The 13,309-nt window shown below is 48.1% G+C and overlaps 1 protein-coding gene across 1 annotated transcript; it reads right to left on the bottom strand.

Annotated features, from left to right (window-relative positions):
* Positions 1 to 3,121: 3,121 nt before the first annotated feature.
* TBR1 (T-box brain transcription factor 1) lies at positions 3,122 to 12,600 on the bottom strand. Its single transcript, XM_047770435.1, has 6 exons — positions 11,736 to 12,600; positions 10,993 to 11,147; positions 10,521 to 10,642; positions 9,771 to 9,929; positions 8,750 to 8,811; positions 3,122 to 5,663 (listed from the first exon to the last, which is right to left on the bottom strand). Exons 1-6 carry the CDS (start codon positions 12,425 to 12,427, stop codon positions 4,805 to 4,807), a joined length of 2,049 nt encoding a protein of 682 aa, XP_047626391.1. The 5' UTR covers positions 12,428 to 12,600; the 3' UTR covers positions 3,122 to 4,804.
* Between the last annotated feature and the right edge of the window lie 709 nt (positions 12,601 to 13,309).

Genomic DNA, 13,309 nt, shown 5'->3' with positions numbered 1-13,309 from the left:
TCCTTTGGGAGATCTAGACTGGTTTGTTTGCCTACAGGATCATAAGGTCTATGATTTTTCCTACCTCCATAGTAAAATGCATACATGATAAAATAAGACTTATACACACAGAAAAGGTGTTGTACCAGAAGACTAGCAAAATATTTTATAAAATCACTTATATACACAAACACGTTGCCCAAATACTGCTAGTGTATTTAAAATTCTCAGAGAAGGTAAATGGTCTCTATTCATCAAGGCTTTAGTTCCTAACCGGCACCCTAAACATAAAGTACATCTTTGAAAGCTTCAGGGTTAAAGATAAATACTTATCACACACACACACACACGCACGCACGCGAGTCACTGTGAGTTTTGCATCAATGTAACTGCAAGAGGGAACAAGGTTCATAAAGTTCTCCATAGACCTTAAATTACTACATTTTAAGAGCTCAGGGTATGTCAGTTCTAACGAGGCAGAAACCACCTGATTTTTGAAAGAAACTGTTCAGGAAGTTTCTGCTAGGCCTAAAAAGGCTCTTCCGACCTAAATCCTAGTCAGGTGCACAGCGTGGTTCTGGTGGAGTCGCCTGTGGGAGTGCTGCACCGAAGGCCAGAGTCATGGCCTCAAGCCACACTCCACCTGACTCTTGAAAAGACAAAGAGACCCGCCTGGCCTCCGGGGCACCTGAACTGGGGCCCCAGTTTAGATTCGCAGCCTGGATCCCTTACCTGGACCCCTAACCTGTACCCCCGGCCTGGACCTGCGGTCAGGACAGGCAGGGCGCAGCCACCCACCCACCCAACGGCGAAAGCAGAGCCTGGGCCCAGGCGGAGCGGCGGAGGCAGCTCTCCAGAGCAGCCCCCGTGCTGGCCGGGCCAGTGCGGACGTCGGTCCCGACCGGCCTGGCCTCCCGCACGCCCGGACGATAGGCCCAGGCCCAGCTTCAACCTCGTCGGCAAGAACAGGACGGCCCTGGCGCCCGCGGCCGCATCCTTCGACCGTAGCGCTCTAGTGCCCGCCTACCGGCTGCCCTGACCCGCTGCGCCAGCCTGTAAAGTGAAGAACCGAGGGCGCAGCGTCTCTGGGCTCGAGAGGCGCCCTGCCCGCCGCACTCAGCCCCTGGCGGGTGGTGGGAAAGGAGTTAAGATGGCGCAGGTTGCGAGTGGCGGGAAGGCTTGAGCCAGAATAAAGTGCTAACCGCACGCTCGCCTTTATCCCCCTCCCTTTCTCTTTAGAAAGCTGAGGATATCTACAGTTTATGAGGAGGAGGTTTCGCCATCCTGCTCTGTCCCAACTTTGATTCCTATCCTCGTGGAAATAAAAAGGCCCCTTCAGGTCTAAACCAGGACGCGAACTTCAGTTCCCGCAGGCCCTCCCAAATCCAAACTGATTTCCTAGGAACAACAGCAGCCTCTCAGACACAATGACAGTGTCACTTCACTAAACATCCAAGGCTCCTTGGAAGCGAGTTGAAATGATCATGTTTGAAAGGGACAGGAAAGCACACTGCCTCCGAGAAAAGCGCGTAGCTGCAAATTTACCTCACGCTGACTCAGTCCACACAGCAGATGGTGCAGAGCTGCAAGGGAAACGACCTCCCCAATTTTTTTAAGTACTTCCTAATAGCAGCTAAGTGCGTCTTTCTGTACAAGGCACTACGTTCCTGTGAAATCTATCCTCGGCTTCTAAGAGCTTCGTTTCCGCACATGACACCGACTCCTTTGCTCTCGGTGACTCTGGCCCAAGGGGGGCGGGCCTGGCCGGACGCCGCACTCAGACAGCCAGGCCTCCCGCCCGGGAGACCCACGGGGCCCCCGCAGCCCCCTGCCCTCCGCCTGCGCGCCCCCCGCGCTCCCGGCCGCACGTGCGCCTCCGGCTCCGCGGAACCCGCGGTGAGGTCGCAGGAGTGCAGAGCCAGTGATTGATTACAAGAATATACTACTCCACTTCACTCGCCACGCAGGCACTGTGTTTGCTACTTTTTGTCCTCTTGTTTAGTTCTTAGGTGTGGGAAGGGAGAAAGAAACACAAAGGAAAATCAGTCATCGCTTTTCTATGTGACAGACAGAACTCCGCGGAACGCCGTCTAGTGGTGAAAATGTCCAGGGAAGGCAAATCAGTTTTGTTCCCCGCCCCCCATTCTCATTTTAATCGCAACTTTGAAGCCTCTTTGCATCCGGCAAATTGCAAAGGGGATACAGGACAATCTCCGGATGGTGGTAAATTCAGTGCCACAATCTAAGACTGGCCCAGACTAAGCAAGAACGTTGAGCTATTTTCCACCTCTTTCCTGGATCTCCTTTCTTGGGAGACAAAAGTACAACAATCGCTTCCCCACGAGGTAAAGGAAGAGCTCTTAGAACTCCTTGACTAGGACGCAGAGACCACCCCTCCGAGCTGGAACATCCACATTTCAGCATTTGTTCTCAAAAGATGGGGATCTGGCTTGGGTAGGACTGGCACAGGAATTCCACTGTAGAAGAGTTGAAGTAGTGTACCCCACCTCCATACCTCCTAAAGCAAGTTTTAAGCTCAGTGGTTAAATCCTGACCTTTCACGAGTTTGTTCTTCCCCACTCCAACCCCAACCCAAACCCTCCCAATCCCCCCATCCCAAAACAATCCACTCAAGAAATGTAAGCCATTCTGTGTTTTGATTTATGGATTCGCCACTCATCTCCAAGGCCTCGTATTTAAAGACTGAAATTTTCGACATCGGCCTAAAACTGCGGTCAACAGCCTACCTTGACAAGCGTTTAAAATACACCCTACTCTTACCCAAAGCCTCTCGTCTGACTTTGTGAAATTTAAATAAATTCTTAATTCCTTATTAAAGACCTTCCTTTTCGTACTTCAGAGAAAATCAGATAGATATGATGAGGAAGTGGGTACATTTTCCTGAAAAAAAAATGAGTGCAACAAAATGAAACTTAACTCACAGGGAACTAAATAGTTGTAAATAAGAAGAAAAAAGTAATTACTGGTAGTGCTATAAAACAAACTTAAGAGGAAAATGGGAGGTGGTTCCCACTAAACAGACTGCCCCATTTTGGAGTAAGGACAGGCAATTCTTCCTTAACCCTTAAAAATAATCATCTGTAATAATTATTTTCAAACTGTAAACTGCTTTCAAACACCATAGCGTTTTACCAGATTTATTTTACTTGTTATACACAGACAATACAAACGAGCAAAAAACAAAACGTTTCTCAATGGAGTGTGTACTTGTATAAATTATTCAGTTCACAGACAAAACGAAACAAATATAAAAATCACAACATTAGATTTACAGAAGAGCCAAAATATACACACGGTTAGACTCAGAATTCCTATTAGGAAAAAATCCCCCCAATGGACTGGAATCTAGATTGAATATTGTGTATGATGCATATTTCACATTAATTTTAAAATACAAAAAAAAAGTATAGGTTTGCTACACAACATTAGAAATCCTACGAATCTATTTTCAGGGGGATTGGTGCTCCTTATCAAATATAACAAGACTTAGAGGGGGGAAAAACATAGTCTTACTTGCATTAATGCTAGTGTTTTCCCAAAGAAGTCAAATTTCAGCTGTTTCTAGGTGGCGGGGAAATCATTTTCAAAACTAAAAATGCAGTAAAATATACAACTCACACAATTCATCTTCACTAGACTACACTATAGTTACCAACAATTCAGTCATCTATATCATTAGTAGAATATTCATTACAAAGATTTACAGCATATAAAGGTGGAGGGGGGGAACTGAAAAGATATTCAGAAACAGTTTGTCAGCATATTTGGCACCTGCACAGACCAGTAATGGATTTGGCACTTTGGGGAAAAACAAATAAGGCAAAATAATATTGCTGATGTTGAGCTATTCTATTTAGAAGGAGGGGGGTGGAGAACATATAACTCCAGTTAACTTTGCTTTGCAGGCATCATGCCACTTAATCGACTTGCCTATGAACAGACACCTATCCTTTACAGGTGTTTGGTCAGATTTTCCTTAGCTATTTGTGTGCAGTAGGGCACAGAGTAATTGTCATGCAATGGATTGAGGAGAAGTAATAAACCCATCATTACTTATCAAGTATTTCAAGTTTCCAGAGCCTCTTAGAATATTGTTAATTATCTCACAAGAAAATTTTTTAAAGGGGAGACAGGGGGGAGTGGAGAAAAAGGCAAAGAAAGGAAAAGAAATGAATGAGAAGGTTAAGCATGAACTGGTTTTGTGCCTTGACAATGAGAATAAAAACTAGCCATTCGTTACAGTAAATTAACACTATATACAATCATTTCACAGGCTTTGTTCCACTAAAATTATTAACATCCCTACCATCCATCCATCCATCCACTCGGGGATATGAAAGGACGCGCTGGGTGGGTCCAGGCTCTAGAGTCAACATCCTATGGTTAATGGGGAGGCCGAGACTTGGCGGGTCGGAATCGCTGCTGCCTGACAGGACTGCCCAGGTCTCCTAAAGGTGAAGAGTTTCATTACGAGAAAGAGAAGGGGAGAGTGAGGAAAAGACGAGGGGGACGAGGACTGTTAGGAGGATAACTTCACAGAAGGAAAGTAGGAGAAACCAAAGAGGTTTACAGCCAAGTTGAAGGTCGGTGCGCTAACTGCAGGAACTGCTGTGCAAAAAAAGAGGTTAAAATCACACTCGGAGACCTGTCCTAATTCGCTGCAGACGGTGTTCAAGGGTCAAATAAAGTGAGGGGGTGCGCGAAGTGGGGCTTGGGGAGGAGGAGCCGGGAGCGAGGCGCGAGGGGCAGGCTGGGGCCGGGCCGCGGCAGGGCCAGGGCCAGGACCGGGGCAGGCAGGGGCGGCCTAGCTGTGCGAGTAGAAGCCGTAGTAGCCGCCTATGTCCTTGGCGCAGTTCTTCTCGCAGTCCCGCTGGGCCAGCACCTCGCTCTTGAGTGGGGACGAGCTCTCGGACACGGGCGTGTCGGCAGGCGAGATCCGCCTCCGTTTGGCCTGCTCGTAAATCCCCGAGTCGCTTGAGTCGATGGACTTGATGGAGGAGGGCGTCTCAATCCAGCTGGAGTCGGACAGGTCCTTGGGCTTGGCGTCCTCGGCGGCGCCGGGCGGCAGTGGCGAGCGCTCGGCGGCCAGGCCCTCGGCCTCCTCGCCCAGGTAGGGGTTGGCGCCGGCCATGCGCGCGGCGGCCGCGGCGCTGTTGGGCCAGCAAGGCAGCACCGAGCCCGACTTGGCGCCGCAGTACTGCGGGGGACTGCGCGCGCCCCAGCCCGACGGGTCGGCGTAGTAGCCCAGCGGGCGGCCCGTGCAGCCGGCCGCCTGCAACGGCAGCGCCTTCACCCCCGCCGCCGCATAGGAGAGCAGCGTGGCCGCGTTGCCCGCGAAGTCCGTGGCCGTGTCGTAGGCCGAGGCGGCGAAGTCCAGCCTGTTGTTGGCCGGCGTCACAAACCAGCGCTGTGGCGACGGCGCGCCCGGGTCTTCGGCCTGCTGCGGCGACAGCAGCCCATTGGTGTGAGGCACGCTGCGGTCCGTGCCCGGCCCGGGGCCCGCGCCCGCGCCCGGATGGAAGCGGGCCTTGGCGTAGTTGCTCACGAACTGGTCCTGCAGGAAAGAGCCGGCCATGGCGTAGCGGGCCCCGGGCACGATCTGCGAGCGCGGGGAGTCGTTGGGCGAGGGGGTCAGGCGGTCCATGTCACAGCCAGTGTAGATCCTGCGAGGGGGGGAGAGAGAGAGAACCGAAGGGTGGCGCAGAGGTCCCTTCGGGGGGCAAAAGGGAAGGCCACCCCTTTTCGCCCCCCCCCAACTCTCCACGTGTAACCTGCCGTTCAAGATAGAGACAGATGAAAGGTCACAGACCTGCATCCTCCCCCAAATAAATCGTGAAATTATAAAGGAACCGATTTGACTATTCAAGGACTTGAAAATGATACAGATCAAGAGGAAGATTTCCCTCTTCTCTGGCGCCCTCTCGCCAAGTGCACAGGGGGCCGGAGAAAGGAGCACATCACAGGATTCTCATCCCACTTCTCCAATATATGTATACGCACTGAGGCAGTTTTACCGAGGGTCTAATATTTGCCCAGTGGGCCTTTCTTCTGCAGTGAGATTTTCTCAGCGAAATTTCCAGTTTATCCTCTCCACCCTTTTAAAACCGCTTTCTCCCTTTTGACACACACTCTGAGACGGGCCCTCGGGGTACAAATCATCAGACTGGCCCTCGCCAGTCTTTTGAGACCCGAGGGTTGCCCGCTGGGAGCCTCCACAGCAATTATTGTCTATTGTTTTCCCCTGTGTGGTCCTTTTACTTCCCCCACCACCAATACAAGAATTAACTACTTGGAAGCAAAGTCATCAATCAGTAAAATTCTTTTACAAAGAAAAAGTATTCTTTACTCTGACCTTCTCTCCCCAGCTTTTGATCTGTTACTGGTTTGAAAATTAAAAATAAAAAAATAAACAAAAACAACTTGGGGGCAAACTCTTACAGCACAGTTAATAACCTCCTCCAAGCATTCTCCCAATAATAATAGCTAATCCTTACACAACTTGATTATGTACCAGGCATTCTTGTCTAGGACTATACAAATAGTAATTTATTTAACCATCACAACAATTTTCCAAGTCAGTCACCATTATTATCCCACTTTACAGATGAAGAAACTGAGGCCAAGGGAAGTTAAATAACTTGCCCAATCACAGACAGTAATTGTGCTGCTGGGAATTACCATAGACGAAATAATCAAAGATTAACTCTAGGCCTTAGGCCTAGAAAATCCCATTAGAATTGAGAAGGAACCAGAGATTGGAACAAGATTGGTAAAAGTATTTTCTCATACACACACACATGCTTCCCTTTTTTTTATTTAACTCACACATAAATGTTTTAATCTTTAATCAACAGACTGTTTTGAAAGAGAGCCTCAGTCTTGTCAGACCTCAATTCTTTGGGGAGGAGATTCCCTGGTGAGTGGCCAAGCAAACCCCCGGTCTCCATGAACTCTTCACTGCTCTTCCTGTTTCTCCAAAAGTGAGCCAGGCCCAAATAACCAATATAAAAGTGGAAAGGGAAAGAAGTGTCATAAACCATTCTACTCGTCTCTAACCTTTACGTCTCTAAGGTATCCATTTATATAGGTAAAGAAGATTTTCATGATGAATATATAGTGATTTAAGAATCAAGCAGAAGTGGCTTTTACAACAGAAGTCAGCCAGAAAACAGATAGGTGAGGGTTATGCTGTGGCCACTCAAGTCCAGTTTGCTTACTGTACAAAATTTCCCTCCCCAAATTTAATTCCAGTTTCACATAAGAACAAGTTGAAGGAGGCAGGAAGGGAACATAACTAAAAAGGTCCAAATATCTTCTCTGTTTACCACCCACAATATTTTAAAAAGAAAAAAAAAAAACATTCTGCAAAAGATACAATCTATATGCCCATCCAGGTCCCAACCCACTTGGGATTACCAGATTGATTTGTGTAAAATAAAATGCTTTGGAACAGATGTTCACAACAGAATTAAAAGCTCAAAATCTACAAGACCCCCTAGTACAGACACCAATATCTTTGGTCTCCTGGGCCACACGCTTTCCACTGTGCTGAGCCCACCTTTTTAGATTGTGAGGAAGGACTAGCATAGCCAAGTTTGTTTTTGTTTTTGTTTTCTGGAGAATCATACTGATGAAGCTTGCTTCCTTTGGACCAGTTTTGAGGAATGCACATGACAGTTATAGGCAGTAGCATTAAGGACTTTCTTTTCAGTTTGTTATAAGAATATTAGGGGGGAGGGTTGGTATCTACCAGGAGGGCAGCCACTTTCTTTCTCCACAAATGTCATCTATTCCTAGTCAAAGACAGCTTCACCTCTGTAGCTCTATCCCAAGCACTTAATGCAAGCCCTGAAGTTAAAATTTATCTATCCTTCCCATTTATGCTTAGAAAAAAGTGAAGGGATCCTCACAATCATGATTGAGCTTTTGCTATATAACCCTACCTGAACTCCTAGGCACTATACCTGGACTCTGAACAAGAGTGCTAGAACAGGCACAGAAAGTATTCAGTTTACACCTACTGTTGCCCCCAGAGGACAGCATTTTGATTAAAAAAAAGAAATGGGAATAGGTAGGGGAGGCCTGGAGAAAAGGGAACCAACACATTTAATGAAAACATACCTAGGTACAAATGATAAGAGGAAATATTTTTCTTTTGAAGCATAAATAATATACAACAGCACCTGGGTCTCTCCCAAAGCCTGAAATGACTGCAATGTCGGCTGGGCTCATGAACTTGACTGTAGTGGGTGCACATTTTGATTCAGTCCATAGTAAACTTGCAGGGGAAAAGCTATTACACAAAACTTGGAAATGGGTAAATAAAAGTCACATATGCCAAGGAGACTGTAACAACTGCCAGAGCCACATGCACTTTCAGGCAGAATCGGGCGGTTTCAGACACAGACAATCTGAGCTGAGCATCTGCAGCGACACATACAACTCCCTCACCCAGGAACCAGGGCAGCTCCACCAGCCAGCCAGCCAGCCAGCCCCAGAGCCCCGCCAACAACTTTGTAATTCATATGAAAGCTAAAAAGAGGTAGAGGAAACCTTTGACCAAAAACACAGAAGTACCAATCCAGAAGGTTACCAGCGAGAAGGGGAGCCAACAAAAAGGAAAGGGAAAACCTGGAAAACAACCCTATCTTCACACTTTGTAGCTTCCAAAAGCATTGTACAAAACAATCCACCTTTGACCTAAAGCCCAACTCTACAAATTTAATAAGAAAGGTGCAAAACTACTTACGTGTCATAATTATCCCGAAATCCTTTTGCAAAGGGGTTGTGATCTATTTTCAGTTGTGTAATCTGGAAAAGAGAAAAAAAAAGATTAACATGATTTTTGCCTTCTATAAGAAGACTGAGTGCTTGAGAATATATCATCTGCCACTTTTTACAGGGGCTTAAGGCCTACAATTTCATTAAATAGCAAGGTTTTCATAACTGAAGAATTTGAGGGAATGGATGTAAAGGAAAAAAGACAAAGTATGGTGAAAGTTATGATGAACATGTTTAAATTAATGCTGCCCAAAACTAAAAGACTGCTTTTGATTAGTTCTCCTATGTTCTAAACTGGTTCGAATGCACATTTTTAAAATACTTGTCACATAATGCACTTACTCAGACAAAAATCTTTAAGGGGCACGTGAATTCATGACCCAAAAAATGTTGCCCATTTTAAATGTTTCAGCTTATTTTTAAAAATTTGGTCATTTATGATACACAACCTGAAGAACCCACAAGTTGCATCTTAAAATCAGTTTTGATTTACAATAAGTGCATACGTTTTAGTTCCGATATTTTCATTTACGTTTTAAAAAAAATCACTTCTAGTAGTCAAAACAACACTAGTAAAATAAGTCTGTGCAAACTTGCAAATGCTCAAAGTTCCAAGTACTAGAAAACTCTTTCCGTAGCCCCCAGCAATTTGATTTATTGTAGTTTTTACATATATGAAATGTGTGCTTCTTTTGCTCACCCCAAAAGTGATGTTTGAGAACTAAATTAGAATTCCCAGGAGAAGAGGTCCCCAAAATCCTGGTCATCTCAGAGGTGGCCCAGGTGACCCTCAATAGAGAAGAATAGGAAGCGTTTTCCCACCAGCTAGGTATTTAGGTAAGATGCCCAGCAGGCCCCTAGCTTAAAAGGCACAGCAGAGCCAGCTGTTGCTGATGTTAGTGCCCCGGCCGTAGAGGTCCCGGGGTACCGGCGCTCGCCGGCAGAAGCCGATGTCGCCCGCCGCGCGCTCAGTCCCAAGGCCTTCTTACATCGGTGTTCTGGTAGGCGGTGACGGCGATGAACTGAGTCTCAGGGAAAGTGAATGTCTGCACGCGGCCGGGCTGGCTGGTGTCCTCGGTGCCGTCCTCGTTCACTTCCACCACATGCAGGCGGGGCTGGTACTTGTGCAAGGACTGCAAAACCACCATCTGTCCGGCAGAGAGAAAGGGGAGCGGCGGACTGCGGGTTAAAATGGTCGCGGTGCGCAGAGCTGTGCGCCGCGAACCGCGCGGAGGCTGTCTAGAGCCCGCCACAGGGGCTAAGTGACCGCGGGACTCGCCCGGCTGGTGACAGGCTGGCTGGGACAGACTAGCCCTAGCCCTTCAGGAGCACCGATCGCCGAGCACCAAAGGAAAACCGAACCCGACCGCCCGATGTTTAGGGCCCCTCTCCCAGTCCTCCTTTAAGGAGAAACAAAGATTTTCAAAACCTGCAGATCATTTCCCTCCCAAAATCTACCAAGTATTGGTACTTGGGAAGGTCGGAATCTCGCGAATTGAGCGGGAGGGGGGGTGTTGGAGAACAACTTTATAGATTATTTAATGTAATCTTGGAGGACGGAAATAGAATTTTTTAGAAAGTCTTTTTAATGAAGCAAAGAAACATGTGTCCAGTTTCTCATGCTGTTTTAAAGTGATGAATTGGATCTTAAGGAGGGACAAGTGTGCAGGAGTGAGTGTGTATGCATGTGTGTGAGAGAAAGAGAGAGAGAGACAGAAATGAGCGCTTGCGCCACTGACCTGCCCATTGTTGTTTGAAGCTCCTTTGTTGTTTGTAAGTTTTAATTTTCCAAAAGAGATTTCTTGACGCATCCAATGAGCCCCGGTGTTGGGGGAATCCGGATGCATATAGACCCGATTTCCTAGAGAAAGAAATAAGTTTTTTGCATATGCCCCGGTCGCTGCCCAGTCCCATCTCCTCGCCACATAGGGCACACACACACATACACACACCCCCTATTCCACTGTGAGGCCCATTATCTGGAGCTTTTTTAGGCCTCACTTTCTTCCTATTAACTGAAGATGATTAAAATAGCTTTTGCATAATCCTCCCCCTTCTTGCCGCTCAGTCTGTCCCCCTATCCCCCTCGTTTCCTTTTAGAAGTCATTGGCCGATCGTTTTAAAAGTCGCTCGAGCCAGTCCACAAAGGCTTTAATTAATCATTCTCACCTAAATAAGTGTCAGGAAAACGTGTTAATTGGAAGGACTTGCCTTGCACATTGGTGTCCGCTTTGCCGCAAGGAACCCATTTGCCTCCTTGAAACCTCCAGTGATTGGGATCCGCCAAAATCACATCCACAAAAATATTGTAATGAGCCGTGGGATCGAGACCAGAAATGTTAAAACTTAAAAAAGGAAACATGCGCCTATTTAAATTAAGGGAGGGGGGAGAAAACAAGGGGGAAAAAAACATAAATGTTAAAGATTAAAAGCAAGAAGCGCGGCGCCAGAAAGCAAAGCAAAACTTGTTCTCTCAGCGTGGATGAACGAATGTTTGCTGGGTTGGAAACCAGGGAGGTGGGGGAAGAAAAGAAGTGGGGCTGAAGTCGGGGACATCGGCGGGTGAGCTGGAGTGGGGAGTGGGCAGGTACTACTGCCCAGGTGGAAAGAGAGGTTGACGACCCGAATCTCCACCTGTCGGTGAATCGGGCGTTGATGCGTCCCTCCCATCTCCCGGCCGCCGGCCAGGGCTCTCCCTCTCTCCCTCCTTTCTCCGGCCACTGACTGGATCGCCGACCACCTTTCTAGAGCGGGACTACCCCCTCCCCAACACCACCGCGGCGGTTTTACCTTCCACTTCCCGTTTTTTCCAACAATAGCCATCTCTAGGGCGCTCCAGAGCGCCTTCCACTCCGTTCCCTACCCCAAATCGTCGCTGCCGAGGCTGTCACAACCCGGGTGCACTTGCCCCCGGGCCGCGCCTGGAGCAGCCGCAGCCAAGAATGTAGTATTACCTTCCCTGTTTGGTGATGATCATCTCCGTTTGGTGCCGATGAAATTTCAGCCAAAGGGGCCTGTTGCACAGATACACCTGCGCTTTGCCGGGCACCAGCCCGGGCTGTGTGGAGGAGAACTGGTAGAACGGGGCTCCTTGGTAGGAGTGGCCGTACTGCTGTGGGTAGGGGTAGCCGGCGGTAGGGTAGCCCTGCGGTGAGGAGTTGGACAGGAGGCTGTTGTAGGCTCCGTTGGTGATGACCGGGTGGTGGGCCATGTAGCGGCTGGGGCTGCCGATGGAGAAGGCGGGGTGCGCCGGTCCGTGCTGGCCGGGGTACGGGAACATGGCACTGGGAGCACTGGCCGCAGACTGTGGCTGGCTGGACTGAGAGAGGAGGTAGCGATCTGCAGCAGAGCCATCGAAACTGTGACGAAGCTCAGAGACCCCGTCCAAGACAGGAGAGAGTTTACTTCTCTGGACGTCCCCTGGTGAGTCCTTGGAGTCAGGAAAATTGTCTGTATCTGACTGATTCGTCATCCCCCTGGAAATTTTTTTCAAAGGTGAACTTCTCTCCAGGTTGTCAGTGGTCGAGATAATGGGATGATCGTGCAAGACAAGCTCAGATCCGCCTGAATGTGGGTAGCTGCTGCTCACATTGAGAAATTTCTTGGAGAGCATGATAGAAGGAGAAAGGCAGTGCTCCAGCTGCATAGCTCTAGAACCTGAACACTCGCCCTCCTGTCCTTGGTTTTTAAAGTCCTATTTATCATAAACTAGAAATCCACAGACCCCCTCACTAGACAGAAAGCACTTCAACCAGCAAATGCTTCTCAAAGGTTTGATTTACTTTTTTTTTTCCCTGGGAGAAGAGATTGGCCAATTGACACTATGCAGCAATCAGAAAAGGCTCACTTTTGATCTTGCTGCTTGTGCAGCCGATGAAACGGCTCCTGCCATTGGTTAACTGCTGACAGTAATTTAATTAGATAGACATTAATTAGGATAATCACCTGGCTCCTGGTCGCGACGATCATGGCAAATTGAAGGGGATGATTTTATTGTTGGCTTGGGGGTGGGGTGGGGAATGTGTGTTGGTTTTACGTGAACACTGTTGTGTCACCTTTAAGCTTTGTGACCACTGCTTTAGGAAGATTCAAAGATGTGCAATTTACTAAACATTTTCCTACCTTCCCCCCACCTCCCTTCTTCGGAGCTGAGGGGCGGAGGAGGGAATTCGACGATGCTAGGAGACTTTTCGGATCTGAATGAGCCAAATATTCAGTTGAATGTAACGATTTCAAGTGCAAAGTATACAAAGCGCGAGCCGGTGGCCTCTTCTCGCCCTGTAAAAGTTCCAGAGTCTGTCTTTTCCAGTTAATGCAGAAGCACAAGACACCTGAGCCAGTCCTTTGTGAGCAGGTCCTGCGTGTCCTCCGCGAACACCCCACCAACGCACACCTTTTAAACTACATACATAAATAAATAAATCACTGCTGCTGAGAGCCACAGCCATGAAAGTGAGCGGGAAGGGGGAGGAGAGGGAGCGAAAAGCAAGCAACTCACCCACCCATCCACCCACCTCGGGAAGGTTCG

Source organism: Phacochoerus africanus, chromosome 3 (assembly GCF_016906955.1).
Source record: "Phacochoerus africanus isolate WHEZ1 chromosome 3, ROS_Pafr_v1, whole genome shotgun sequence".
Classification (NCBI taxonomy): Eukaryota; Metazoa; Chordata; class Mammalia; order Artiodactyla; family Suidae; genus Phacochoerus; species Phacochoerus africanus.
This window is presented reverse-complemented; position numbering and strand designations above follow the sequence as displayed.